Consider the following 27,777-nt stretch of genomic DNA (forward strand, 5'->3'; position numbering starts at 1 on the left):
GGTGATGGACAGGGAGGCCTGGCGTGCTGCAATTCATGGGGCAGCAAAGAGTCGGACACGACTGAGCGACTGAACTAAACTGAACTGTAAATGAACTCTACTTCAATAAATTTTTTTAAAAGAACATTTTGATGACTGAGATTTTTTTTGTGCCCCCCTCACATTTTGTCCCTGAGGCAAATGCCTCTCTTTGCCTCACCTTGGCCTAGGCCTGGCCCTGTGGTAACCTCTCAGATGAGTTTTGCTCGCAACTTTGTGAAATGGAGGCCAGATGTTCAGAAAGACTAAAACTGTCAGAAATATCAAACCAGTGATGCTGCCTGCCAGGAAATAATCATGTTTTCCTTTTCTTACTCCTGTCATCCCTCTCCTACTATTTGCTAGGCTTTCAGCTCAGCAGAAGCCCTTGTCCTTTTCTAGCTGCTGACACTGAGCACAACCACATTGCTAATAGGATGCCTGGGATCACTTCTCCATTTAGAGAGGTGAAAGGCCAGGGTCTCACCCTCCAGGAATAAACCCAAGGACTGTTGAGCTCCTCCAGACTCTTGTCAGGGCCCTTTCTGGCCCAAAGCATTCCTTTCTCTGCTGGAGTCTGTCAGCTCTGGCAAAAATCAAGTTTTCTCACCCTGATCTTACCTCATTCACACAAGTTTCCCTGAGAAATTATGGAAGAGAAACTCTTAGAATCCTCAAATATCAGAGTTGGAAGGGTCTGTAGAGACCATTTTGCCCCAATGCACCTCATTTAACAGAACATATAGCTTCCTTTGCTCTATTTCCATGTTCCAAAGAATCCCCAAGGCAGCCTCATAATAAAAATCAAGAGTAAGTCAAGAGCCAAGTTAATCAATAAAGTAAATTACTATGGGACCCAGCTGTGCTCAGGGAGGATTGAGTCATCAGAAATGTAGCCCTGGTCCCAGGATTTGTTTATTAAGGATTTTCTTCAAGGACAAAGAGAAGGATCTGTGGTGGCTCAACTCCAAAACTTTTCATGGAGTGGGGATACGACTGGAAAATGTTTGATTAACTTTATCAGGGCTGGGGAGCTTTTAAAGTCCTGCTTTGAAGAGGCCTGCCTTTACTTCTGACTGGTCCAGGCATTGTGAAGAAGTTGTCAGAGTTAGTCTCTGTGCTTCTTACCTCCCTCAAAATGTGCTTTTCTAGGTCCCACATTCAGAGAATCTTGCTTTCAGTTTTGGAGTGTATCAAGAGCACTTGCAGCTGTGTTACCATGGGCTGTGAGAGGCACAGCTTCCATTCCATACCTCATTTGTAATAAGATTCTTCTTGCAAAGATTTATAGAAAGAACTTTTCGAATGGGATCAGATACTTTATGACTGACAACCAGGGGATTGCACATACTGAAAAAGACATAGGGCTTCCCTGGTGGCTCAGTGGTAAATAATCTACCTGCCAATGCAGGATACACAGGTTCAATCCCTGGGTCAGGAAAATCCCCTGGAGAAGGAAATGGCAACCCACTCTAGTACTCTTGCCTCGTGGGAAATCCGATGAGGAGAGGAGTTTGGAGGCTACGGTCCATGGGGGTGCAAAAGAGTCAGACTAAACAGCAACAGCAAAAAGACATAATTTAGAGGACTATCTCCAACCTGAATGGAAGGATCCTTTTCAGGTACTCTTAACTATCTAAGTACAGTGAAACTGATGGGAATTGACTCTTGAATTAATTTCCACTCACAAAGGGCCCCTGCACTGGACTGGACTATGGAGAGGAAATAACTTTCAAACAGAGGAGAAACTATCCTTACACCAGGACAAGAAGAAGACAATATCAGAAATAGATAGCTTGCCCAAGATCCTCAACTTATGACTTGTGTGATCATTTATGTTTTCTTGACTTCTTGGAAATTTGCATATGAATCAAATGGTTTTCTATCATAGGTGTGATCCTAAACTATTTTTAGAAATCAATCCAATTGTTGGGTTTGTGGCCAATTAACCTGTGTCTAGTCTTTCTGGGTTACCTTGGTGAATTCCAGTACTCCAAGGCTCTAATTGGTTGGCCCTGAGAAAATTTACCTTAAAAGGAAAATTATAGTTATGTTCAGGTCACTGTTGATATTACCAGATGGAATTCCCTCACCTGGCCAATTAATGCCTGCTCTGACTCTGGCTGTAAATATATTTTCTTCTATTACTTAAGCTCAATCAAAGCAACAAGCAAAGTTTCAGCCAAGGAATAAAATATCCCACAATTATGGGATGGATTTATGTAGATAACATCAAGCCATGGTAATTTAAGTTTAAAGTCTCTATGTTGGGAACAATTAAATCATACTAAGGGTAATCAGTCTAGTGCTTAGTTGCTCAGTCATGTCCGACTCTTTGCAACCCCATGGACTGTAGCCTGCCAGGACCCTCTGTCCATGGGGATTCTACAGCCAAGAATATTGGAATGTGTTGCCATGCCCTTCTCCAGGGGATCTTCCCAACCCAGGGATCAAACCCAGGTCTCCCACATTGCAGGCAGATTCTTTACCATCTGAGCCACCAGGGAAGCCCAATCAGTCTAGTAACACTAAGAAACTGGGCTGTGTGCATTGTGGACAATGCCAATATATAATTTCTCTGAAAGATCAAGATTGGAACAGAATAGACCAAGTCAGGTGACGTGGGATATTATTGGGATGGACCTAATGGAAGTTCTTGACTTAATTATTACTTATGATTTTACTAATACTGCTAGCTATGTTATGTATATTTCACCTGTTTTATAAAATTGATCTTTCTTACATTACCAAATGTGTTACTGAGCCTCTGATACAGTAATATATAGTTCCATATGAGATCAGTGATTGTAACAGTGTAACTCTAGATTTGGGAACAATAAGAGGAAATATTTTCCTAGGCCAGAAGAGGCTTATATAGGCAGGTGGTCCAGAGAATTTTGGATATTGTTTTATGGCCTAGTTCACTAACAACACATTGAGTTACCTTTGCCACACCTGGGAAAGAACATTCCCAGCACTGTGGGATGAAATGGTCATGAAATGTGCCCCCTCCCATCTCCCTGCAAACCATGGTCAAATTTATTACCATGAAGAGGTCCTTGCCATCTGCCTCTGCAAAGATTAAATCATGGTCACTGTAGCTGCTGACCTTCAACACCCCCTGAAAGGAGTTCAGGGTGGAGATCAAGAACAAGGCACTCTTCAGAGAGTTAGATATTTTCAGAAGATTTTATGAGTCCCAATTCTTACAACTTCTTATACCTAGAGAAATACTAACATGGTTAACAGTGACATCTGCTTTGGCTATTGAGAATATTACAACTAAAAGTAAAAATTGTGTAGTTATGGTTCAGACATCCAAGGAAATAACTAGGTAACACTATGCATGTAATTTCAGGCAGGTCCTTGTATTGCTAAGAACTTGAATTTTCTGAGCTGTGTTCGATTTGGATGCTGCTGGATGCCACCGACATTCTCAAAACAATGTCTGCTGGAAGCTAGTAACTGCAACCTTACTTTTTAAAGGTCTCCTCTTGTAACTATTATATTTCTAGACAAGGAAATTGCTTTAGATCATACATTAACAGAAAGAAGAGAGATGTATGATAACTAATAGATCCTGTTTGTGGTGGTGGTTTCATCCTAAGCCTTGTCTGACTCTTTGTGAACCCATAGCACCTATAATCTATATGTTAATACTCCATTAAAAGTTAAAACCTACTCATAAGACTAGACAACTGGCTACCTGGCTACAAGTCTCCCCAAAGTGCCAGGTCCAGACTGGGTTTCAAGCTTATTCTCCTGAAAAGAAATGAAATTTGTCTATTAAAATTCCACTTGTTATTCTTCCAACTATTTGTAATTTGGTCTGTTACACCACAATCACAGTCAAGGGATTGAGATTTTAATCATACAAGACTCAGATCCAGCACTTGGAAATCAGAAATACTTTCAGTTCAATGCCTGTTCTCCAAATTGAGCCAGCACTATGCTCCATCTTCTCCATGGAGAAGGCAATGGCAATCCACTCCAGTGTTCTTGCCTGGAGAATCCCAGGGACGGGGGAGCCTGGTGGGCTGCCGTCTATGGGGTCGCACAGAGTCGGACACGACTGAAGCGACTTAGCAGCATGCTCCATCTTGACAGGAAGTTGCCAGAGCCATAGTTGCCCAGTTCCCTGAATTAAAACTGAGCAAGACTCTGGGGCTCTGGACTACAAATCCTTTCTGTGTCCCCATTTTTTTTGGTAGGATATGGGCTTCATTCAACATCCAGACCTTCCCTGAGTTCCAAAGGCCAGATTCAAACAGTTGCTAATCAGAGAAGGGAGGGGATACAGAAACAGGGGAGGAGCAGTCAAGTGGTGTTACAGCCTTGGGGCAGGATCCTAGTTCATAATCAAGGAATATGTATAACAATATCTTTGAGTTGTGTAGAACTGGGACCCCACCCAGGTGGAGGATGGAAACTTCAAGCTGAATGCTAGATTCCTGGAACACCATAAGATCCACTGGAGAAGGAAATGGCAAACCACTCCAGTATTCATGCCTGGAAAATCCCATAGATAGAGGAGCCTGGTGGGCTATAGTCCAAGAGTCGGACATGACTTAGTGACTAAACTACCACCACCACCCTATTACTTCACCACCAATCATTCAGAAGAAAGTCACACCATGCCAAGTCACACCTCATGCCAAATTTTGCCTTCCTTTTCTGGGGCCCAGTGATGACCATTCTGTTAGGCCTCCTGTTTGGCCCCTGTCTGTTTCATCTCTGACAGGGTCCAACAGTTTCAGGCTAAATTGTTGTTACTATGAGGTGAATGTTGGTTTTAAGCACAGAATACCTCTGTTTAAGTCAGGTGGAGAGAGACTTCTGCTCTACTAGGCAGGACTACGTATGCCCACTGTCAGCTGAAAGTAATTACAGAAGAACCAGCCCTCTGCCCCAATTCCCAAGAAGTATCTTGAGTATAGGGCTTCCCTCATGGCTCAGCTGGTAAAGAATCCGCCTGCAATGTGGGAGACCTGGATTCGATCCCTGGGCTGGGAAGATCCCCTGGAGAAGGGAAAGGCTACCCACTCTGTTAGGGGAAGCACACTGACTTAAACCGCCACCCTGGCCAGACACAATAGTAACCATTTGCATGAGTTGTTTTACACAACAGGAGGTCCTGGTAAGGAACAGGGAACTAATAAGCCACCACCAACCGGAAGAGTTCTGGAAAGGTCAAAAGGAGATACCACATGTCTGACCACCTCCCAGAGTCCTTCTTGCTGGCATCCATCTTGGCTGAACAAGTCCTGCACCACCAGGAAGGACTCTGAGCCAGAATGATTGGCTAAAGATAACCCAGAAACTAATCCTATCACCATAAAACTTGAGACTGTGAGCCACATGGCAGAGCAGTTCTCCTGGGTTCCCTTACCCTACTGCTCTCCACCCAGACACTCTTTCCCAATAAAATCTCTTGCTTTGTCAGCATATGTGTCTCCTCAGACAATTCATTTCCGAGTGTTAGACAAGAGCCCAGTTTCAGGCCCTGGAAGGGGTCCCCCTTCCTACAACAACTCCAGTATTCTGGTCTGGAGAATTTCCATGGACTATATAATCCATGGGGTCACAAAGAGTTGAACATGACTGATTGACTTTCACTTATCTTGAGTATAAAGTATCTCGGGGGGAGTTGTGAGGGGAAACTGACTCAAATCATCTGCCCTGGCCAGGTACCGTAGTAACCATCTGCATGAGTTACTTTCAACAGGAAGTCTTGGTAAGGAACACTGAACTAAGCAGCCACCATCAACTGGAAGAATTTGGGAAAGGTCAAAAGGAGATGCCACATGTCCTACCAACCTCCCAGAATTCTTGCTGGCATCCATCTTGGCTGAGCAATGCATGCGCTATCAGGAAGGACCCTGAGTCAGAATGATTTGTCAGAGACAACCCAGAAACTAATCCCATCACCATAAAACTGGAGACTGTGAGCCATGTGGCAGAGCAGTCTTCCTAGGTTCCCTTACCCTTCTGCTCTCTGCCCAGGCAACCCTTCTCAACAGTCTCTTGCTTCATCAGAAAAAAAAAAATCTTTTTACAGAGCATCATCACATCTATTCCTGTAGTTTAATCTTTAAACAGGGAAGGTAACTTTGTCTACGTTTTGTGTGTGTGTGTGTGTGTTAGTCTCTCAGTCGTGGCTGACTCTTTGCAACCCTATGGACTATAGCCTGCCAGGCTCCTCTGTCCATGGGATTCTCCAGGCAAGAACACTGGAGTGGGTTGCCATCTCCTTCTCCAGGGGATCTTCCTGGCCCAGGGATTGAACCCCAGTCTTCTGTACTGCAGGCAGATTCTTTTACTGTCTGAGCCATCTGGGAAGCCCTGTCAACATTTTACAGGTAAATAAAAAGACTCAGAGTCTGCCTAGATGATTCTAAGGCCATGAAACTAAGTAAGAGTCCAAAGCTTTAACTTTTGAGTCCAGAATGATGCAAACTAGCCAACAGAGGACCACAGGGCTGGAAACACTGTCTTGATCTGATTTGTAATGAATTATAGCATTGTGATGGACTTCTGAGAAGTATACAAGAAATCTAGGAATTTAGTGCTAGTCTCAAAGGAGATATTGAGATTCACATAGGGTGGCTGTGAAGAATTTATCCTTCTATAGCTTTGTTCTCTGCAAATTTTTTTCAAACTGCTGGAAAACAAGGAAATCTCATCAGTTGAAGGAAATGACTTATAAGGAAGCTTTGTGTGTGGGGAAGGATTGGATCCTGATGTAGTTCTGGGTGGTGTTTAACCATGTGTAGTGGACCCTGGGAGTGTATGTGTGTGCGTGAGTAATATGCTTTCTGAAGTTTGTTTTTCATCTAGGCTCCTATCTTCAAACTCTTAAAAGTGACCAAGAAATCTGCATTCTTGGGATTATAAGGGGGATTATCAAGTTATCTGCATAATTCAGGAAGAACAGGGAGGCCATGGTGGCAAACCTCTAAATAACTTGTGGACTGAGATTTGGATAAGCCAAATGACTTAGGAACTTGGACATGGGTTATACCCCAGTCTTGGTTGCTTAGAAAATAAACCAGGGTGAGATATAGACACAAGTCCAATACTGTATCACCATTCCTTGAAACTGGACCCAATTGCCTTAGATATATCTGACAAAGAAAACACTGGCACCATTTTTTTTTTAATTTTTTTTTATTCATTTTCTTTCCCAGCTTGTTGGGACACCCTGTATTTGCACAGTCCAACTGCTGATGTATTGGAAAATACAATCATGTAGAGTGCAGTTCACTGGCTTGATGGTAGGGGGTGTTCCAGCTGGGATGGAATGCTGCTGGGGGCGGGAAGTAAACGGAGAGGGAGAGGAGGCAAAGGAGTTGTTGGCTCACAGGTTAGCGAGCAGCCAGTCTAGCAGTTGTTTTCTAGCCATGTTTCCCACGGCTTCATCCAGTTGTCGTTCCTTGGCAAACTTCATGACCTCTTGAAGAAGATCTCCTACGCTGTACCCCTTCTCTGCTGCCTTAGCCGAAACTTCAGGAAGCTGTGCGAGAGCAGAGATAGCTTGAATCATGTGATGCTTTTAAAGCCAGGACCCAGAGGGAGAAAGTCACCTACACCCCACCCATCTTTCTGCCTATGATTCTTGGATTAAAGGCTGAAAAGATAGACTGAAAAAAAGAATGGACTGCTCTGAGTACAGTACTACCTCCCTGCCCCTACCCATTCCAGCCCCCTTTCTTCTTGTTCCTTGTTGTGTCGCTATCACTTACCTTCTCCAGTTGTCCATCATCGTCTTCCATGAAGTAGAGCATGGGTACATTGAATTGTGAGGCTGCAATCCACTGCAGGACAGCTTGGAGCTGCTTTTGCAAGCTGCTTGTTGAGCATTGATTATTGACGATGACTTCAGGTCCACGAGAGTCTTGGTAGCTCTGAGACATCCCAGCTTTGTAACTACATCTGGGGCCACTGGTCTGGTAAAAATTAGAGTTGTTGGATGAGGATGCTTGTTCTTCCAAATCAGTGAGGGCTGCCTTGTCGTTGCTATAGTTAGCCATGATAAGGCACAGCTTCATCACAGATTCTACCAGCTGATCTATAAATCGTCGGTTCACTTGCTTCATCCCACTGACAAAGTCAACTTCTTGATTGTCCTGGCCTTGTTCTTCCTCTCTGTCAGACTTCTTGAACATGGAGGTTGATTTGTTTGTCCTGATCTCGGAATGTTTGTTCTCACCTTCACAAAGATCTTCACAGTTGAAGGGGCTCTCATTAAGCAGTTTTTGAATAAGTGATAGAACCATGTTTGACATATCCAGCTTCTGGGAATCCAGATGTTGATTGTCCTTCAGAGAGGTGGATGGTCCAGGTGCTCCACGAGTTTCTAGATGTTTCATTGAAAGTGCCTTGGCACTTTGGCTACCTCCGCACTTTTCATATTGGACACTCTGGGTCATATAGCTCGTGGTACCAGGTGGACAGTCATCTTCACATGCCTCTTTGCCCTTGGCCTGCTGGGTCAGATGGTACTGGATCAGCGTAAGGGCAGAGACAATCAAGTCCTTTGCCAGTGAATCTGTGGAAGGGCTGATCTTCTCTCTCTTCTCCTCCTTATGGGGACAGGTTTTGCTAGGCATCTTGCCTTGATTACACTGCTTTTGGTTCCACATAGTCAGGCTCTCCTTGAGGATATGTTCACTGACTTTCTCAGCACTGGTCAAAGACTTGCATTCCTCTTGTTTCAACTTGCACTTGTCCTTTCCTTTCATCTCAGCCTTCATAGTTGAAAATTCAAGACTTTGGTTTTTGCGCTTGGTATCATGGGACCCGGCTTTCAAGGATGTATATGACAAACACTGAGATTTAGTTTCCTTTTTTTCACCAAGAAGAGCACTGACCAAACGTCTCAGCATAGCCTCCATGATATCAGCAGCATTTTGTTTCCCATGGTTGAACAGATTCCTCTTGATAGTTGAGACAAAGTCTGAGTCAGTCATCAGGACCCCAGTGATGTTATGTAGGTTCTTCATGCAGGAATCAATCAAATCTGACACAATTTCTTTGGTATGTTTCAATAGCACCCTCTTCAGGACCACACAAGCTGGAATTGGTTTCCCAGAGCTATGAAGTTTCAAGGTCTTCATAACAGAAACCATCATATCAGATGCCACTTGATTGGCATAAACCATGAGTCCTTTGCTGATGGATTCTGCAAATTCTTTGCTGTCTCTTTGGCACATTTGTTTGTCTCCACCTTTGTTCTTGTTGGATACTTCACTATACAGAAAGGTTTTTCGACCACCACCCCTACACTCCTCCCCAGTGCCCTGCATTTCTGCAGAGGTCACTTCTACAGCATCATGGGCCATTTCAGAAGCGATCTTGCTCACAGCACTGCGAGGGCTGTTTTTCCCTTTGTCCCCACTGGGTGGATAGATCGAATGATGAAGACATTTGCTCCCATTTTCTAATTTCTCCTTGATTTCCTTACGGGCCATCTGGATTACCAGAGAAGATAATCGATTGACATAGAAGGAGAGATCATCCATAGAACATTCTCCATCAGGGGAGATAACTGCTCTCTGATTACTAGGAGATTTGCCTGGAGGAGTAGAAGGACTCTGGTTATTGTTGGTGTTTTTGGCTGCTGTCATTTCCAGAGGTAGGCTCTGAGGTTCATTGTTCACACAATCCATGTTCAGGTGATCGGCATAGATGCTGTAGCACTTCCCAGAAGACAATTGTTGACATTTTCCCTCTGTCTCGCCTATTTTATGTTTACAACTGGAGGCTGAAGGGCTCAGTGCATGTTGGAAACCTAGGGCATACTTTTGAAGATCATTCAGAAGCCAGCTGAAGACACTTAAAGGATCAGAAGGAGCTTGTTTGAAAAGGCACACTGACCCCTCCATCTAAAAAAAGAACAACACCCATCCATAAGAGTTTGGATAGGTACTTCATTCCCCTATTTAGAAAATATATCTCTGAAGTTGCACAGATTAAGGATTTGGCCTTTAGAATTTTCATGGGCACATATCATACAATTATATACATTAATACACATTCAAGCACAAGTGGCAGTGACAAAAGCTTAGGGTATATACATTTGTACATTTAACTACATATAAGTGTTATCAATATATTTGTCAATTTCATTTGAGTATGTGAATTTATCACAGTATATGTCAAAAATGTGTCAGTGTCTCTGTTGTGTGTATATACACATTATTATATCAACTCATGAGTGTGAATGTGTCAGTCGATATTGTGTGTGAAAATGTGCCTGTGTGTATGTGTGCACATGTATGTCAGTGCACATGTGTGATATCACTGTGTGTAAGCGTGTGTCATAATGTACTGACATCATACTCATTGTATTATGTCATCTGTATAGGCCAGCATGTGCATGGTAATATGAATATTCAGTACATATGTGTGAATGTAAAAATATGCACGTATATCAGTGTGTCTCTTAATATGCTTGTCACTGTCACATGTAGCTTAAGTTACAATCAAGGAGACCTGCATTGTGTGTTATAAATATGGGCTCCTCTTTTTAAAACAAACACCAGGTGTATCCTTCTATTAAGACCCCAGAGTGAAGTTGGCCACCCCTAACTGAACCCAAAACCCTTTGGAGAATATTTTATAACTGGTTTTCCCTTCCTTAGAGTCCACTTTCATCATAATACATGTAAAAAATGCTTCAAAGGCATCTGTGGTCAGAAATGATGTTTCTGATCATAATATGAGCCTAGGAACACAGTACAAGGAATATTTAACTCTTTTGCACTGAAACCAGATATCTTGTTCCAATTATCAGCTACTCTAGGCTTCTAGGACTGTGAGAATTATCATGTGTGCTAATGCCTACCCCAAACCAGCTTATCAGGTGTAATTTGGGATATTTACACAAAAACAAAAAAATTCCATATGTGATAGTGGTGTGCAAATGTAATTGATTCAAACCTTATGGTACCCACTAGCCTGGGTAATCTCTTAGACAACAGGGTGGAGACCAGGCAACTACAGTGTTTGATTGTTGTGGATTCCTTCTTCTCCATATCTTCTCTATTGTTTTGGACACTGGGCAATGTGAGACACACAAGTCCATTACAAACCAACAAAGAACATTGCAAACGATCTTGCTTATAAGCCCGTGTCTTTGTTAAGAAAAGCACAGCAAGATTCTATTTGCAGGAGCTACTTGAAATCAAGAAAGGACATTCTGAGCCTCTCTGATTAGTGTCATTGTGAGATACTGTGAACTTACTGTGGGCATTGAACTTACCATGACTCTGAACTTAGGCATGTGTTCTCTAGAATGCCATAGTATTAAAATTTTGAGTCTGTTTGACAATAGTTCTCTTACTATCTCTGAACCAGAGCCCTCAGATTCAGCACTGAGCTCTGGGAATGAGAAAGGCTAGACTCAGGGGCTGTCTATACCTTAGACTGGTCTTGCTTCTCAGTATCCTTGATCACAATAATTTCTTTTTCTTCTAGAGTCTCCAGGTTTAAGTCACATTCTGAACTACAACCAGCAGCATCCTATGGAATTAAGAGATAAGATTCTTGTGAAAAGTTTCTTTTTTGAGATTTTTTCAATCTGCCCCCCTAGGCTACTACTTCAAAGCAAGAATGATGGCTTCCCACCTGAGTCCCCTCCACCTTTCCCCCCTCTGCCACAACCTTTCCCTTCTCATGCTGTCACTGATAACCCTTCTTGGCAGCTTCCTGCCCATTCCAACTCTGAGGGGAGGGGAGGGTACCCACCTTAGAATCTTTATCTTCCATGCTCAGGGTAGACACATCGACAAAGCATATCTGCATCAAATAGGAGGGTTAATTCAGAAAAATTCCAGAGAAAAGGCGTTAATTTCCCTAGAAGATGATAGTAGCACCTACCTTATCAGTTCTTGTGAGAATTGATTGAGATAGTGTGTGTAAAGCTTTTAGGAGAGTGCCTGGATATAGTTAAGTATGCAATAAACAACAGACAAATAATTTTTATTAGGCAGATAGAATCTTAATGTTACTACATTTCCTAAGTGAGAATACTTACTTGTGAAAGAGAGAGAGTTCAAAATACAGCACCCACATTTACTGAGAAAACCAAAAAGAGAGATGATTTGCCCAACTGACGTAAATTCAAAGGTATAACTTGTATTATAACTGGCTCCCAGTTTGGAGCACTTTCTACTGTTGCCAAAATGTGGTGTTTTTACTATTGATAACATAGATTTTAGGTGGCCCATGGATAAAAATTTTTGTGTTTAATAGGTAATTTTTAATTGTTATTCATTAGGAAAATACACACTAGAATATCAAATCTATCATATTATGGATAACAGTGTTTAGAGTGATGGTAATTTTTAAATGTAAGTCAATTTTTAAAACATTGTAGAGGAGGCAGTCCTAAGATGGTGGAGGAATATAGGACGGAGAGACCACTTTCTCCCCAAAAAATTCATTGCAAGACCATTTGAACGCTGAGCAAATTCCACAAAACAACCTCTGAACGCTGGCAGAGGACACCAGGCACCCAGAAAGGCAGCCCATTGTCTTCGAAAGGAGAACAAAGGACTGAGCGAATACCAGGGAAGAGCTAGCCGGCTGTGGACTGGCCCATCCCCCGCTGGAGGCAGGGAGACAGGTGGGCAGCAGCCAGAGCTGGAAAGGGGCAAACTCTGCCCTAAAGATGGCATCCTCTACCAAACTGCAAGCAGGCTTCCAGTAACCAAGACTTCCTGGGATTCTGGATGGTTAACATCCGCCAGGAGGATTGTAGCCAGAGATCAGCTCCCCAGAAGATACACACAGCACACCTGAGAGGGTGCGCCCACTGCCACCCAGGAAATCCAGCTGCTGGGACCAGGGAGGCGATAAGACGCACTGCACCTGGGGAGAGTGCACTCGCCAAGCACCTGGTTGCCTGAGCTACTCGGACTTGGGAAGGGAACAAAATGCAGGCCCAACCAAGTCTGTGCCTTTGTGGGGTACCCAAGAACCTGAACCTGAGCAACTAAGACCTGGGAAGTGCACGCAACCCAGGGCCTGCTTCAGACAGTTCCACTGCAGAGCAACCTAAAGCCTTAGCAGTGTAGACTGGAAAAGCACATACGCTGTGAGCAGGCGCAAACCCAGTGTGGCCGAGACACTGTGAGCACTCCCCACACATGCCAGTGATATTTGTTTGCAGTGTTCCTCCCTCCCCACAGCACAACTGAACAAGTGAGCCTAAATAAGTGACCACCTTCACCCCCTTGTGTCAGGGCGGAAATTAGACACTAAAGAGACCTGCAAACAGAAGAAGCCAAAATAAACAGAGGGGATCATCTTGGAAGTGACAGGTGCAACAGATTAAAACCCTGTAGTTAGCACTGACTACATAGGAAGGGGCCTATAGACCTTGAGAAGTATAAGCTGGAACAGGAACTATCTGAAACAGAACTGACCCCACACTGCCCACAACAGCTCCAGAGAAATTTCTAGATATATTTTTACTATTATCATTTTTTAATTAAAAAATTTTTTTAAATTTTAAGTCCTCTATTACTCCTTTAATTTTCATTTTTATAATCTACTATTACCTTGCAAAAGAGAAAAAAAGACCCTATTTTTAAAGCAAACTTCATATATATTTTTTATAATTTTTGTGATATTGTCTTATTTTTTTTTAATATTGTACTTTTGAGAGTATAACCTCTACTTTAAATTTTTAATCTTTGCTTTGTGGTATTTGTTATCAAATTTGAACCTTTAAGAATCCAATCTTGAGTACCCGTTTTTACTTAGGAGTGTGATTACTGGCTTGATTGCTCTCTTCCCCTTTTGACTCTCCTTTTTCTCCCCCAGGTTATTTCTATCTCTTCCCTCCCTCTTCTCTTCTCTACCCAACCTTGTGAATCTCTGTGGGTGTTCCAGGCTGTGGAGAACACTTAGGAAACTGATTATTACCTAGATCTGTCTCTCACCTTTTGATTCCCCCTTTTCTCCTCCTAGTCACCTCTATCTCCTTCCTCCCTCTTCCCTTCTCTATGTAACTCCATGAACCTCTCAGAGGGTTCCAGATTGTGGAGAGCACATAGGGAATTGATTACTGGCTAGATTGTTCTCTCCCCTTTTGATTCCCCCTCTTCTCCTCCTGGTCACCTCCATCTGCCTCCTCCCTCTTCTCTTCTCCATGTAACTCTGTGAACCTCTCTGGATGTCCCTCACTGTGGAGAATCTTTTCACCATTAACCTAGATGTTTTATCATTGGTGCTGTATGGATGGAGAAGTCTTGAGGCTACTGTAAGAACAAGACTGAAAACCAGAGGCATGAGGCTTAAACCCCAAACCTGAAAACACCAGAGAACTCCCGACTCCAGGGAACATTAATCAATAAGAGATCATCCAAAAGCCTCCAGACCTACTCTGAAACCAAGAACCACTCAAGAGCCAACAAATTCCAGAGCAAGACATGCCATGCAAATTCTCTAGCAACACAGGAACATAGCCCTGAGCTTCAGTATACAGGCTGCCCAAAGTCACACCAAATCCATAGACATCTCAAAACTCACTACTGGACACTTTATTGCACTCCAGAGAGAAGTCCAGCTCCACCCACCAGAACACTGATGCAAGCTTCCCTAACCAGGAAACCTTGACAAGCCTCTGTTCCAACCCCACCCTCAGGGAGGAACCTCAACAATAAAGGGAAACCACAAACCGCCAGAATACAGAAAGACCACCCCCAAACACAGCAATCTAATCAAGATGAAAAGGCAGAGAAATACTAAGCAGGTAAAGGAACAGGATAAATGCCCACCAAACCAAACAAAACAAAAGAGGACGAGATAGGGAGTCTACCTGAAAAAGAATTCAGAATAATAGTAAAAATGATCCAAAATCTTGAAAACAAAATGGAGTTACAGATAAATAGCCCGGAGACAAGGATTGAAAAGATGCAAGAAAGGTTTAACAAGGACCTAGAAGAAATAAAAAAGAGCCAATCAATAATGAATAATGCAATAAATGAGATCAAAAACACTCTGGAGGGAACCAACAGTAGAATAACGAAGGCAGAAGACAGGATAAATGAGGTAGAAGATAGAATGGTAGAAATAAATGAAGTAGAGAGGAAAAAAAGAAAAAAGAATTAAAAGAAATGAGGACAACCCCAGGGACCTCTGGGACAATGTTAAATGCCCCAACATTCCAATCATAGGAGTCCCAGAAGAAGAAGACAAAAAGAAAGGCCATTAGAAAATACTTGAGGAGATAATAGTTGAAAACTTCCCTAAAATGAGGAAGGAAATAGTCACCCAAGTCCAAGAAACCCAGAGAGTCCCAAACAGGATAAACCCAAGGTGAAACACCCCAAGACACATATTAATCAAATTAACAAAGATTAAGCACAAAGAACAAATATTAGAAGCAGCAAGGGAAAAACAACAAATAACACACAAGGGGATTCCCATAAAGATAACAGCTGATCTTTCAATAGAAACACTTCAGGCCAGAAGGGAATGATACTTAAAGTGATGAAAGAGAAAAACCGGCAACCCAAATTGCTGTACCTAGAAAGGATCTCATTCAAATATGAAGGAGAAATCAAAAGCTTTACAGACAAGCAAAAGCTGAGAGAATTTAGCACCACTGAACCAGCTCTTCAACAAATGCTAAAGGATCTTCTCTAGACAGGAAACACAGAAGGGGTGTATAAACTCAAACCCAAAACAACAAAGTAAATGGCAACAGGATCATACTTATCAATAATTACCTTAAATGTAAATGGGTTGAATGGCCTAACCAAAAGACAAAGACTGGCTGAATGGATAAAAAAAAACAAGACCCCTATATATGCTGTCTAAAAGAGACCCACCTCAAAACAAGGGACACATACAGACTGAAAGTGAAGGGCTGGAAAAAGATATTTGATACAAATGGAGACCAAAAAAAAAAAAAAGCAGGAGTAGCAATACTCATACCAGATAAAATAGACTTTAAAACAAAGGCTGTGTAAAGGGACAAAGAAGAACACTACATAATAATCAAAGGATCAATCCAAGAAGAAGATATAACAATTATAAATATATATGCACACAACATAGGAGCACCACAATATATAAGGCAAATGCTAACAAGTATGAAAGGGGAATTTAACAATAACACAATAATAGTGGGAGACTTTAATACCCCACTCACACCTATGGATAGATCAACTAAACAGAAAATTAACAAGGAAACACAAGCCTTAAATGATACAATGGACCAGTTAGACCTAACTGATATCTATAGGACATTTCACCCCAAAACAATGAATTTCACCTTTTTCTCAAGTGCACACAGAACCTTCTCCAGGATAGATCACATCCTGGGCCATAAATCTAGCCTTGGTAAATTAAAAAAAACTGAAATCATTCCAAGCATCTTTTCCGACCACAATGCAGTAAGATTAGATGTCAATTACAAGGAGAAAAACTATTAAAAATTTCAACATATGGAGGAACAATATGCTGCTGAATCCAACAAATCACAGAAGAAATCAAAAAAGAAATCAAAATATGCATACAAACAAATGAAAATGAAAACACAACAACCCAAAACCTGTGGGACACTGTAAAAGCAGTGCTAAGGGGAAGGTTCATAGCAATACAGGCATACCTCAAGAAACAAGAAAAAAGTCAAATAAATAACCTAACTCTACACCTAAAGCAACTAGAAAAGGAAGAAATGAAGAACCCCAGGGTTAGTAGAAGGAAAGAAATCTTAAAAATTAGGGCAGAAATAAATGCAAAAGAAACAAAAGACCATAGCAAAAATCAACAAAGCCAAAAGCTGGTTCTTTGAGAAGATAAATTAAATTGACAAACCATTAGCCAGACTCATCAAGAAACAAAGGGAGAAAAATCGAATCAATAAAATCAGAAATAAAAATGGAGAGATCACAACAGACAACACAGAAATACAAAGGATCATAAGAGACTACTATCAGCAATTATATGCCAATAAAATGGACAACTTGGAAGAAATGGACAAATTCTTAGAAAAGTACAACTTTCCAAAACTGAACCAGGAAGAAATAGAAAATCTTAACAGACCCATCACAAGCACGGAAATTGAAACTGTAATCAGAAATTTCCAGCAAACAAAAGCCCAGGTCCAGACAGCTTCACAGCTGAATTCTACCAAAAATTTAGAGAAGAGCTAACACCTACCCTACTCAAACTCTTCCAGAAAATCGCAGAGGAAGGTAAACTTCCAAACTCATTCTATGAGGCCACCATCACCCTAATACCAAAACTTGACAAAGATGCCACAAAAAAAGAAAACTACAGGCCAATATCACTGATGAACATAGATGCAAAAATCCTTAACAAAATTTTAGCAATCAGAATCCAACAACACATTAAAAAGATCATACATCATGACCAAGTGGGCTTTATCCCAGGGATGCAAGGATTCTTCAATATCCGCAATTCAATCAATGTAATACACCACATTAACAAATTGGAATATAAAAGCCATATGATTATCTCAATAGATGCAGAGAAAGCCTTTGACAAAATTCAACATCCATTTATGATAAAAAAAAAAAAAAACCTCTCCAGAAAGCGGGAATAGAAGGAACATACCTCAACATAATAAAAGCTATATATGACAAACCCACAGCAAACACTATTCTCAATGGTAAAAAATTGAAACCATTTCCCCTGAAGTCAGGAACAAGAAAAGGGTACCCAAATTCACCACGGCTATCCAACATAGTTTTGGAAGTTTTGGCCACAGCAATCAGAGCAGAAAAAGAAATAAAAGGAATCCAAATTGGAAAAGAAGAAGTAAAACTCTCACTGTTTGCAGATGACATGATCCTCTACATAGAAAACCCTAAAGACTCCACCAGAAAATTACTAGAGCTAATCAATGAATATAGTAAAGCTGTAGGATATAAAATCAACACACAGAAATCCCTTGCATTCCTATACATTAATAATGAGAAAATAGAAAGAGAAATTAAGGAAACAATTCCATTCACCATTGCAACGAAAAGAATAAAATACTTAGGAATATATCTTGGAGAAGGCAATGGCACCCCACTCCAGTACTCTTGCCTGGGAAATCCCATGGATGGAGAAGCCTGGTGGCCTGCAATCCATGGGGTCGCTAAGAGTCGGACACAACTGAGCGACTTCACTTTCACTTTTCACTTTCATGCATTGGAGAAGGAAATGGCAACCCACTCCAGTGTTCTTGCCTGGAGAATCCCAGGGATGGGTGAGCCTGGTGGGCTGCCATCTATGGGGTCGCACAGGGTCGGCCGCGACTGAAGTGACTTAACAGCAGAAATATATCTACCTAAAGAAACATGGTGATAGTAGCAAGGTCTGATGCTGTAAAGAGCAATATTGCATAGGAACCTGGAATGTCAGGTCCATGAATCAAGGCAAATTGGATGTGGTCAAAGAAGAGATGGTGAGAGTGAATGTCGACATTCTAGGAATCAGCGAACTAAAATGGACTGGAATGGGTGAATTTAACTCAGATGACCATTATATCTACTACTGCGGGCAGGAATCCCTCAGAAGAAATGGAGTAGCCATCATGGTCAACAAAAGAGTTCGAAATGCAGTACTTGGATGCAATCTCAAAAATGACAGAATGATCTCTGTTCGTTACCAGGGCAAACCATTCAATATCACAGTAATCCAAGTCTATGCCCCAACTGGTAATGCTGAAGAAGCTGAAGTTGAACGGTTCTATGAAGACCTATAAGACCTTTTAGAACTAACACCCAAGAAAGATGTGCTTTTCATTATAGGGGACTGGAATGCAAAAGTAGGAACTCAAGAAACACCTGGAGTAACAGGCAAATTTGGCCTTGGAATACAGAATGAAGCATGGCAAAGACTAATAGAGTTTTGCCAAAAAAATGCACTGGTCATAGCAAACACCCTCTTTCAACAACATAAGAGAAGACTCTACACATGGACATCACCAGATGGTCAACACCGAAATCAGATTGATTATATTCTTTGCAGCCAAAGATGGAGAAGCTCTATACAGTCAGCAAAAACAAGACCAGGAGCTGACTGTGGCTCAGATCATGAACTCCTTATTGCCAAATTCAGACTGAAATTGAAGAAAGTAGGGAAAACCACTAGACCATTCAGGTATGACCTAAATCAAATACCTTATGATTTTACAGTGGAAGTGAAAATTGATTTAAGGGACTAGATCTGATAGACTGCCTGATGAACTATGGACTGAGGTTCATGACATAGTACAGGAGACAGGGATTAAGACCATCCCCATGGAAAAAAGAAAGCAAAAAAGAAAAATGGTTGTTTGGGGAGGCCTTACAAATAGCTGTGAAAAGAAGAGAAGCGAAAAGCAAAGGAGAAAAGGAAAGATATAAGCCTCTGAATGCAGAGTTCGAAAGAAGAGCAAGGAGAGATAAGAAAGCCTTCCTCAGCGATCAATGCAAAGAAATAGAGGAAAACAACAGAATGGGAAAGACTAGAGATCTCTTCAAGAAAATTAGAGATACCAAGGGAACATTTCATGCAAAGATGGGCTCGATAAAGGACAGAAATGGTGTGGACCTAACAGGGGCAGAAGATATTAAAAAGAGGTGGCAAGACTACACAGAAGAACTGTACAAAAAAGATCTTCACGACCCAGATAATCATGATGGTGTGATCACTGACCTAGAGCCAGACATCCTGGAATGTGAAGTCAAGTGGACCTTAGGAAGCATCCCTACAAACAAAGCTAGTGGAGGTGATGGAATTCCAGTTGAGCTATTCCAAATCCTGAAAGATGATGCTGTGAAAGTGCTGCACTCAATATGCCAGCAAGTTTGGAAAACTCAGCAGTGGCCACAGGACTGGAAATGGTCAGTTTTCATTCCAATCCCAAAGAAAGGCAATGCCAAAGAATGCTCAAACTACCGCACAATTGCACTCATCTCACACGCTATTAAAGTAATGCTCAAAATTCTCCAAGCCAGGCTTCAGCAACACGTGAACCATGAACTTCCAGATGTTCAAGCTGGTTTTAGAAAAGGCAGAGGAACTAGAGGTCAAATTGCCAACATCCGCTGGATCATCGAAAAAGCCAGAGAGTTCCAGAAAAACATCTATTTCTGCTTTATTGACTATGCCAAAGCCTTTGACTGTGTGGATTACAATAAACTGAGGAAAATTCTCAAAGAGATGGGAATACCTGACCTGCCTCTTGAGAAATTTGTATGCAGGTCAGGAAGCAACAGTTGGAACTGGACATGGAACAACAGACTGGTTGCAAATAGGAAAAGGAGTACATCAAGGCTGCATATTGTCACCCTGCATATTTAACTTATATGCAGAGCACATCATGAGAAATGCCGGGCTGGAGGAAGCACAAGCTGGAATCAAGATTGCCAGGAGAAATATCAATAACCTCAGATATGCAGATGACACCACCCTTATGGCAGAAAGTGAAGACGAACTAAAAAGCCTCTTGATGAAAGTGAAAGAGGAGAGTGAAAAAGTTGGCTTAAAGCTCAACATTCAGAAAACGAAGATCATGGCATCTGGTCCCATCACTTCATGGGAAATAGATGGGGAAACAGGGGAAACAGTGTCAGACTTTATTTTTTGGGGCTCCAAAATCACTGCAGATGGTGACTGCAGCCATGAAATTAAAAGACGCTTACTCCTTGGAAGGAAAGTTATGACCAACCTAGATAGCGTATTGAAAAGCACAGACGTTACTTTGCCAACAAAGGTCCGTCTAGTCAAGGCTATGTTTTTTCCTGTGGTCATGTATGGATGTGAGAGTTGGACTGTGAAGAAAGCTGAGGGCCAAAGAATTGATGCTTTTGAACTGTGGTGTTGGAGAAGGCTCTTGAGAGTCCCTTGGACTTCAAGGAGATCCAACCAGTCCATTCTGAAGGAGATCAGCCCTGGGATTTCTTTGGAAGGAATGATGCTAAAGCTGAAACTCCAGTACTTTGGCCACCTCATGCAAAGAGCTGACTCATTGGAAAAGACTCTGATGCTGGGAGGGATTAGGGGCAGGAGGAGAAGGGGACGACAGAGGATGAGATGGCTGGATGGCATCACTGACTCGATGGACATGAGTCTGAGTGAACTCCGGGAATTGCTGATGAACAGGGAGGCCTGGCATGCTGTGATTTATGGGGTCGCAAAGAATCAGACACGACTGAGCGACTGAACTGAACTGAACTGAATGGAAAGACACAAAAGACCTATATATAGAAAACTATCAAACACTGATGAAAAAAAAATCAAAGAGGACACTAATAAATGGAGAAATATACCATGTTCATGGATTGGAAGAATCAATATAGTGAAAAAAAGTATAGTACCCAATGCAATCTATAGATTCAATGCCATTCCTATCAAGCTACCAACGGTATTTTTCACAGAGCTAGAACAAATAATTTCACAATTCGTATGGAAATACAAAAAACCTCGTATAGCCAAAGCAATCTTGAGAAAGAAGAATGGAACTGGAGGAATCAACCTGCCTGACTTCAGGCTCTAGTACAAAACCACAGTCATCAAGACAGTATGGTACTGGCACAAAGACACAAATATAGATCAATGGAACAAAATAGAAAGCCCAGAGATAAATCCACGCACCTATGGGCACCTTATCTTTTACAAAGGAGGCAAGAATATACAGTGGAGAAAAGACAATCTCTTTAACAAGTGGTGCTGGGAAAACTGGTCAACCACTTGTAGAATGAAACTAGATCACTTTCTAACACCATACTCAAGAATAAACTCAAAATGGATTAAAGATCTAAATGTAAGACCAGAATCTATAAAACTCTTAGAGGAGAACATAGGCAAAACACTCTCCGACATAAATCACAGTAGGATCCTCTATGACCCACCTCCCAGAATAGTGGAAATAAAAGCAAAAATAAACAAATGGGACCTAATTAAAATTAAAAGCCTCTGCACAGCAAAGGAAACTATAAGGAAGGTGAAAAGACAGCCTTCAGAATGGGAGAAAATAATAGCAAATGAAGCAACTGACAAATTAATCTCAAAAATATGCAAGCAACTCCTGCAGCTCAATTCCAGGAAAATAAACAACCCAATCAAAAAATGGGCCAAAGAACTGAACAGACATTTCTTCAAAGAAGACATACAAATGGTTAACAAACACATAAAAAGATGCTCAACATCATTCATTATCAGAGAAATGAAAAGATGCTCAACATCACTCATTATCAGAGAAATGCGAATCAAAACCACAATGAGGTACCATTTCACGCCAGTCAGAATGGCTGCGATCCAAAAGTCTACAAGTAATAAATGCTGGAGAGGGTGTGGAGAAAAGGGAACCCTCTTACACTGTTGGTGGGAATGCTAACTAGTACAACCACTATGGAGAACAGTGTGGAGATTCCTTAAAAAACTGGAAATAGAACTGCCATGCTGCCGCTGCTGGTGCTAAGTCACTTCAGTCGTGTCCGACTCTGTGTGACCCCATGGACGGCAGCCCATCACGCTCCCCTGTCCCTGGGATTCTCCAGGCAAGAACACTGGAGTGGGTTGCCATTTCCTTCTCCAATGCATGAAAGTGAAAAGTGAAAAGTGAAAGTGAAGTCGCTCAGTCATGTCCGACTCCTAGTGACCCCATGGACTGCAGCCTACCAGGCTCCTCCATCCATGGGATTTTCCAGGCAAAAGTACTGGAGTTGGGTGCCATTGCCTTCTCCGAGAACTGCCATATGACCCAGCATTCCCACTAATGGGCATACGCACTGAGGAAACCAGAATTGAAAGAGATACGTGTACCCCAATGTTCATCGCAGCACTGTTTACAATAGCTAGGACATGGAGGCAACCTAGATGTCCATCAGCAAAAGAATGGATAAGAAAGCTGTGGTACATATTCACAATGGAATATTACTCAGCCATTAAAAAGAATACATTTGAATCAGTTCTAATGAGGTGGATGAAACTGGAGCCTATTATACAGAGTGAAGTAAGCCAGAAAGAAAAACACCAATACAGTATACTAACGCATATATATGGAATTTAGAAAGATGGTAACAATAACCCTGTGTACGAGACAGCAAAAGAGACACTGATGTATAGAATGGTCTTATGGACTCTGTGGGAGAGGGAGAGGGTGGGAAGATTTGGGAGAATGGCATAGAAACATGTAAAATATCATGTATGAAACGAGTTGCCAGTCCAGGTTCGATGCACGATACTGGATGCTTGGGGCTGGTGCACTGGGACGACCCAGAGGGATGGAATGGGGAGGGAGGAGGGAGGAGGGTTCAGGATGTGGAACACATGTATACCTGTGGCGGATTCATTTTGATATTTGGCAAAACTAATACAATTATGTAAAGTTTAAAAAAAAAAAAAAAGAATACATTTGAATCAGTTCTAATGAGGTGGATGAAACTGGAGCCTATTATACAGGGTGAAGTAAGCCAGAAAGAAAATCACCAATAGAGTAGTATACTAATGCATATATATGGAATTTAGAAAGATGGTAATGATAACCCTATATGCGGTACAGTGAAAGAGATACAGATGTATAGAACAGTCTATTGGACTCTGTGGGAGAGGGCTAGGGTGGAATGATCTGAGAGAATACCAATGAAACATGTATATTATCATATGTGAAACAGATCGCCAGTCCAGGTTCGATGCATGAGGTAAGGTGCTCAGGGCTGGTGCACTGGGATGACCTAGAGGGATGGGATGGGGAGGGAGGTGGGAGGGGGGTTCAGGATGGGGGACACACATACCCATGGCTGATTCATGTGAATGTATGGCAAAAACCACTACAATAATGTAATTTAATTAGCCTCCAATTAAAATAAATAAATTAAAAAAAAACATTGTAGAAATACATATTAAATAACAGTATGAGTGGTGCTTGAACATGATAAAAAATATGAAGTACTATGTAAATCACTCTTAGTTTTGGAACATAGCATTAAGTATTTTGCCCCCCTGAGGGAGTCCAACTTTGGGGCAACTTACTGGTAGCTAGGCAACATCATTATGACTTCAGAGGTGTGAGGTAGTGAAGGCTGGTAACTAGGCAACCACCACCCCTCACTCCCCTCAGCCTCCCTCCCCGGCCTGCCCCCCCCCCCAGATCCTTTGCATCACTCACCGCCCCCCCCCGATCCTTTGCACCCCGTCCTTTAATTGTGACTGTGTTATCCATGACCTCATTGATCCCCCACAGACCTTACTGAGCTTGAATCCTTGGAGAGGTCACTATCCATTAGCCTATCCTGGGCTCCAGGATATCTATACCCAAACACTAATCTTTTCCACTCCTTGGTAGGAGTCATTTTTGTGTCTTACCACTTTCCGGTCCTGATCTTGTTGTCCTCTTGGGCTGTAGAGATTAACCTTGCACACGCCCCTGCGGCTGTATAACCAGTCAATATCATCAGACATCTGGAAAGAGAAATGAAATAAATATTAAAGTCTAATATATGATTTTAAGAAACTGAATTGGTAAAGAATCCCTGGAGGGCTTTCTGAAACCCATCTGTGTTTCATATAAGTTTTAGGTTGGGAACTGATAGGGTAAGCCATGGGGGAAGGACACTCTGAAATGTTTGGACCTGAAGATCAAAATCTTTTAGCTCAGTCCATGGTCTTCTTTAATTTAGATTCCCCACACCAACTATTTGAAACCAAGGGAGTATCATATTGACCTGGGAAAATGCCAGTCAGGAAAAATGACAACCTGGGAAACAAATTTAAAAGGGGGTCTACACACTGTAGGGGAATCAAGTTCACCTCATTCCCTTTAACTGAATTTTAGCTAAACCTAGTCTAACCCACGTCTTCGGTTAACAGCTATAATACCACATAGGGCCACTGGAGAAGACCAAGGTCAATACTAGTAAAGTGAATAAAGATTTCAACATATAGAACAAGTTTCTGAACATTGAGACCGCTCAGTCTAATAAGTATAACTAAGAGACAAATGTCTGAGGGAAGATCAGACCCTGATCCCATAGGACAAAGTTTAATTTTACTTTTGAAAGAGAGAATAAACTCTGCCAACTTCCTTCAAACCCCTTGACACCTCCCACACTTTTCTCTCCCTCCTTTCCTCCTCTTTCTCTTCCTCCCTTCCACCTTCCCTCCTTTTCTCCCTCTCTCGTCCTTCCTCCCTCCTCCCTGCTCTTTCTCCTTTCCCATCCTCCCTCCCTCCCTCTCTCTCCTTTCCTCTGCCTCTCTCAGTCTCAACATTTTAATAACTATCTTCTGATGGCTAGCCTTTCACAGGATACTAAAAAAAACTGTAAAAAATAAAATTTATAAACTCATTACCTTGATAATGAAGTTATTTTAGACTTCGGCTGAAAATGTGCCACCTAGAAGGGAGATGGGCCCCTTGAGATGGAAGTGGGCAGTGCCAAGTTCTTGGGCACGTGCAGCTGGCTGCCACCCCCGTCAGCTGTTGGATGAGACTGAGGGAGCCAGGCTCTTGCCTGCTGCTTTTGACCCTGGTGTGTGACATCAGGGTTTGTTGAATCATAATGCCTGAAACCATAGCAACCCAGCAGAGGCGGGGCAGGCTGGCAAACTCAGTAGCCCTCCATGTCAAAAGCATATCAAGTTATCTACTGTACAACACATCTTTTTCTGTTCTATACAGAAGAGTACACATACTTCTTTTATATTTTGTCCTACTCACAACTCCTTAAGACTTCCCTTCACATTCACAGATCCTTAAGGCCTCCCTTCATGTTCAGAACGCCTTAAGATCCCCCTTCTCATTCCTTTTCAACCTAGACTTCCAGTACCATCTAGTCATATTAGTTACCAGTGTGGTGGGGTCTATTTTTCATATACAGATTGACCACCAGCCTCTCTGAGCATAACAGTATTAATTTTCATAGCTTATTTCCCTTTGGCAATAAATCTTTGGATTTATGTAGAAATAGAGAAACATTAAAGTCCTTTCTGGGTATCCTGAATAAAAATATGAAAGAAAATTTGAGGCAGCCTCAGCCCCTTCTGTAGTTTCACCTCACCATTAGGACATCCCAGTAGCTAGTCAAAAAGAAGGAAGAAGATGCCCTTACCTTTGTAGTATCAGAATAGGCTATCTTGTAGGACATTGGAATGGCTTTTTCTTTTAAATTTGGATGGTGTGATGCCCCTTTCAGTTTGGCTCAAGATGGTGCTGCTTTCCTCAACCCTCCATACCCTCCTAAAGACTTGATTGCCAGTTGGTACCAGAACTTATACTTCATGACATCACTGTTTCCATGGAGAACAGTGACAGCACAGTCAGGGACTTTGTCCTTAGGATTCTAGTGTCTACTTCGTCCAGTAAGCTTTAACCTTTCTTCATGAGACATAATTAGCGCCACCCCCCCAAAGCCAATCCACTTGGGTCAGGGTCAGCCTTTCACATACTCCTCAACCCATGAAAAGACCTGAGCCTCACTTATTCTTTTCCATTATGGTCAGTGGCAGATTGCTGGCTACAGTGTTTCTTAAAGCAATATCCACCCATTTGAGATGCCTTCAGGTTAGCCCCAGTTTGGAAGCATTAGCCTGTAACCAAATCCTCTTATTGTGCCCAAGTCTTATCTTGGTTTTTCCTTGTCCTTTCTCCACCAGCCTTCACCTTAACCTCATGGGAACAAATGTATCTAAATTAAAAATCAGTTAAGATGAACACCTAAATCACAGTTTCAAATCCTTGGTTCTACCTTCATTTCTTCTTTCATCTGTTACCTCAAATCACATGTCTTAACCCTCCTGTACAATTTTTATATTGTCAGTTCATGGCATCAGAGACAAACAGAGCTGGACCTTTGTTTGAGGTGGCAAAACTTATTTTATTCAGGCTACTGAAGTAAGGGAGATAACTCAGATGAACAGAGCTCAATCCACTGAAACAAAAGGCTTTTAAAATGCTGGGAAGTGCTAGAGGAAGTAAAATCTTGGTGGCGCAGTGGTAAGGAATCTGCCTGCCAGTGCAGGAGATGCAGGAGATGTGGGTTTGATCCCTGGGTCAGGAAGATCCCCTGAAGAAGAAAATAGCTACCCACTCCAGTATTCTAGCCTGGAATATTCCATGGACAGAGGAGTGATGAGGGAAATCTGTGTGGTGGGAGGTTAATCAATGTGATCAGGACATCTGTGTTTGCTAACTGGTGCTTATCAAAGTTAGATTCCTACCCTTCCATAGAGACTGGGAGACAGGGGCCCTGTCTTTCTTGATGATTACATTTCAAAGGGATGACTCCCAGGCCTTCGAGAAACATTTTCCTGGGTTATAGAGGATACATTTCAAAGGGACAGAGAAAAGATTTACAATCACAAGTTTTCTAATGTAAATTTCTGAGAAAAGGAAGATCAGGGGGCTATAGTCAGGTTTTGGCTGAAATAAACAGTAAATTCTTTTGGCACTTTTGAACTTTCTCAGACAGGCATTTTAAAGAGGTTGGTATCATCATCCCACGGACATGGCCTTGAATTGATAGAAACTATGCTGGTGTTTGTTCAAGTCTCTTAATGTAGAGAGTGGATGAAATTGTTTGTGCTGAAGGTTATAGTTCTTTCTAGGCCAAGGTTGCAGAGAAGGCAATGGCACCCCACTCCAGTACTCTTGCCTGGAAAATCCCATGGATGGAGGAGCCTGGTAGGCTGCAGTCCATGGAGTCGCAAAGAGTCAGACACAACTGAGCGACTTCCCTTTCACTTTTCACTTTCATGCATTGGAGAAGGAAATGGCAACCCACTCCAGTGTTCTTTCCTGGAGAATCC

The 27,777-nt window shown here is 42.0% G+C and overlaps 1 protein-coding gene across 7 annotated transcripts; it reads right to left on the reverse strand.

Annotated features, from left to right (window-relative positions):
• Positions 1-7,186: 7,186 nt before the first annotated feature.
• Positions 7,187-25,401, reverse strand: AKAP4 (A-kinase anchoring protein 4). 7 transcript variants are annotated; one of them, XM_055565597.1, is made up of 6 exons: positions 25,324-25,401; positions 24,340-24,435; positions 11,767-11,817; positions 11,440-11,541; positions 7,761-9,902; positions 7,187-7,531 (listed from the first exon to the last, which is right to left on the reverse strand). In XM_055565597.1, the coding sequence occupies exons 2-6, from the start codon at positions 24,433-24,435 to the stop codon at positions 7,376-7,378; spliced, it is 2,547 nt and encodes an 848-aa protein (XP_055421572.1). In that variant the 5' UTR covers positions 25,324-25,401; the 3' UTR covers positions 7,187-7,375. The 7 variants fall into 7 exon arrangements, with proteins under 7 accessions (XP_055421572.1, XP_055421577.1, XP_055421571.1 ...); XM_055565602.1 differs by lacking the exons at positions 24,340-24,435; positions 25,324-25,401 and adding exons at positions 11,899-11,957; positions 14,846-17,264; XM_055565596.1 differs by lacking the exons at positions 24,340-24,435; positions 25,324-25,401 and adding exons at positions 11,899-11,957; positions 12,056-12,803.
• Positions 25,402-27,777: the final 2,376 nt, after the last annotated feature.

Source organism: Bubalus kerabau, chromosome X (assembly GCF_029407905.1).
Source record: "Bubalus kerabau isolate K-KA32 ecotype Philippines breed swamp buffalo chromosome X, PCC_UOA_SB_1v2, whole genome shotgun sequence".
Taxonomy (NCBI): domain Eukaryota; kingdom Metazoa; phylum Chordata; class Mammalia; order Artiodactyla; family Bovidae; genus Bubalus; species Bubalus kerabau.

Excerpts from the sequence above, each read along its gene's own strand:
- AKAP4 (XM_055565596.1), bottom strand. The coding sequence starts at position 12,248 with ATGGGCCACCTAAAATCTATGTTATCAATAGTAAAAACACCACATTTT. Across the intron at positions 11,958-12,055 it reads GAACTCTCTCTCTTTCACAA|GCACTCTCCTAAAAGCTTTA; the intron begins GTAAGTATTCTC and ends AACTATATCCAG. Across the intron at positions 11,818-11,898 it reads TTCTCACAAGAACTGATAAG|ATATGCTTTGTCGATGTGTC; the intron begins GTAGGTGCTACT and ends TATTTGATGCAG.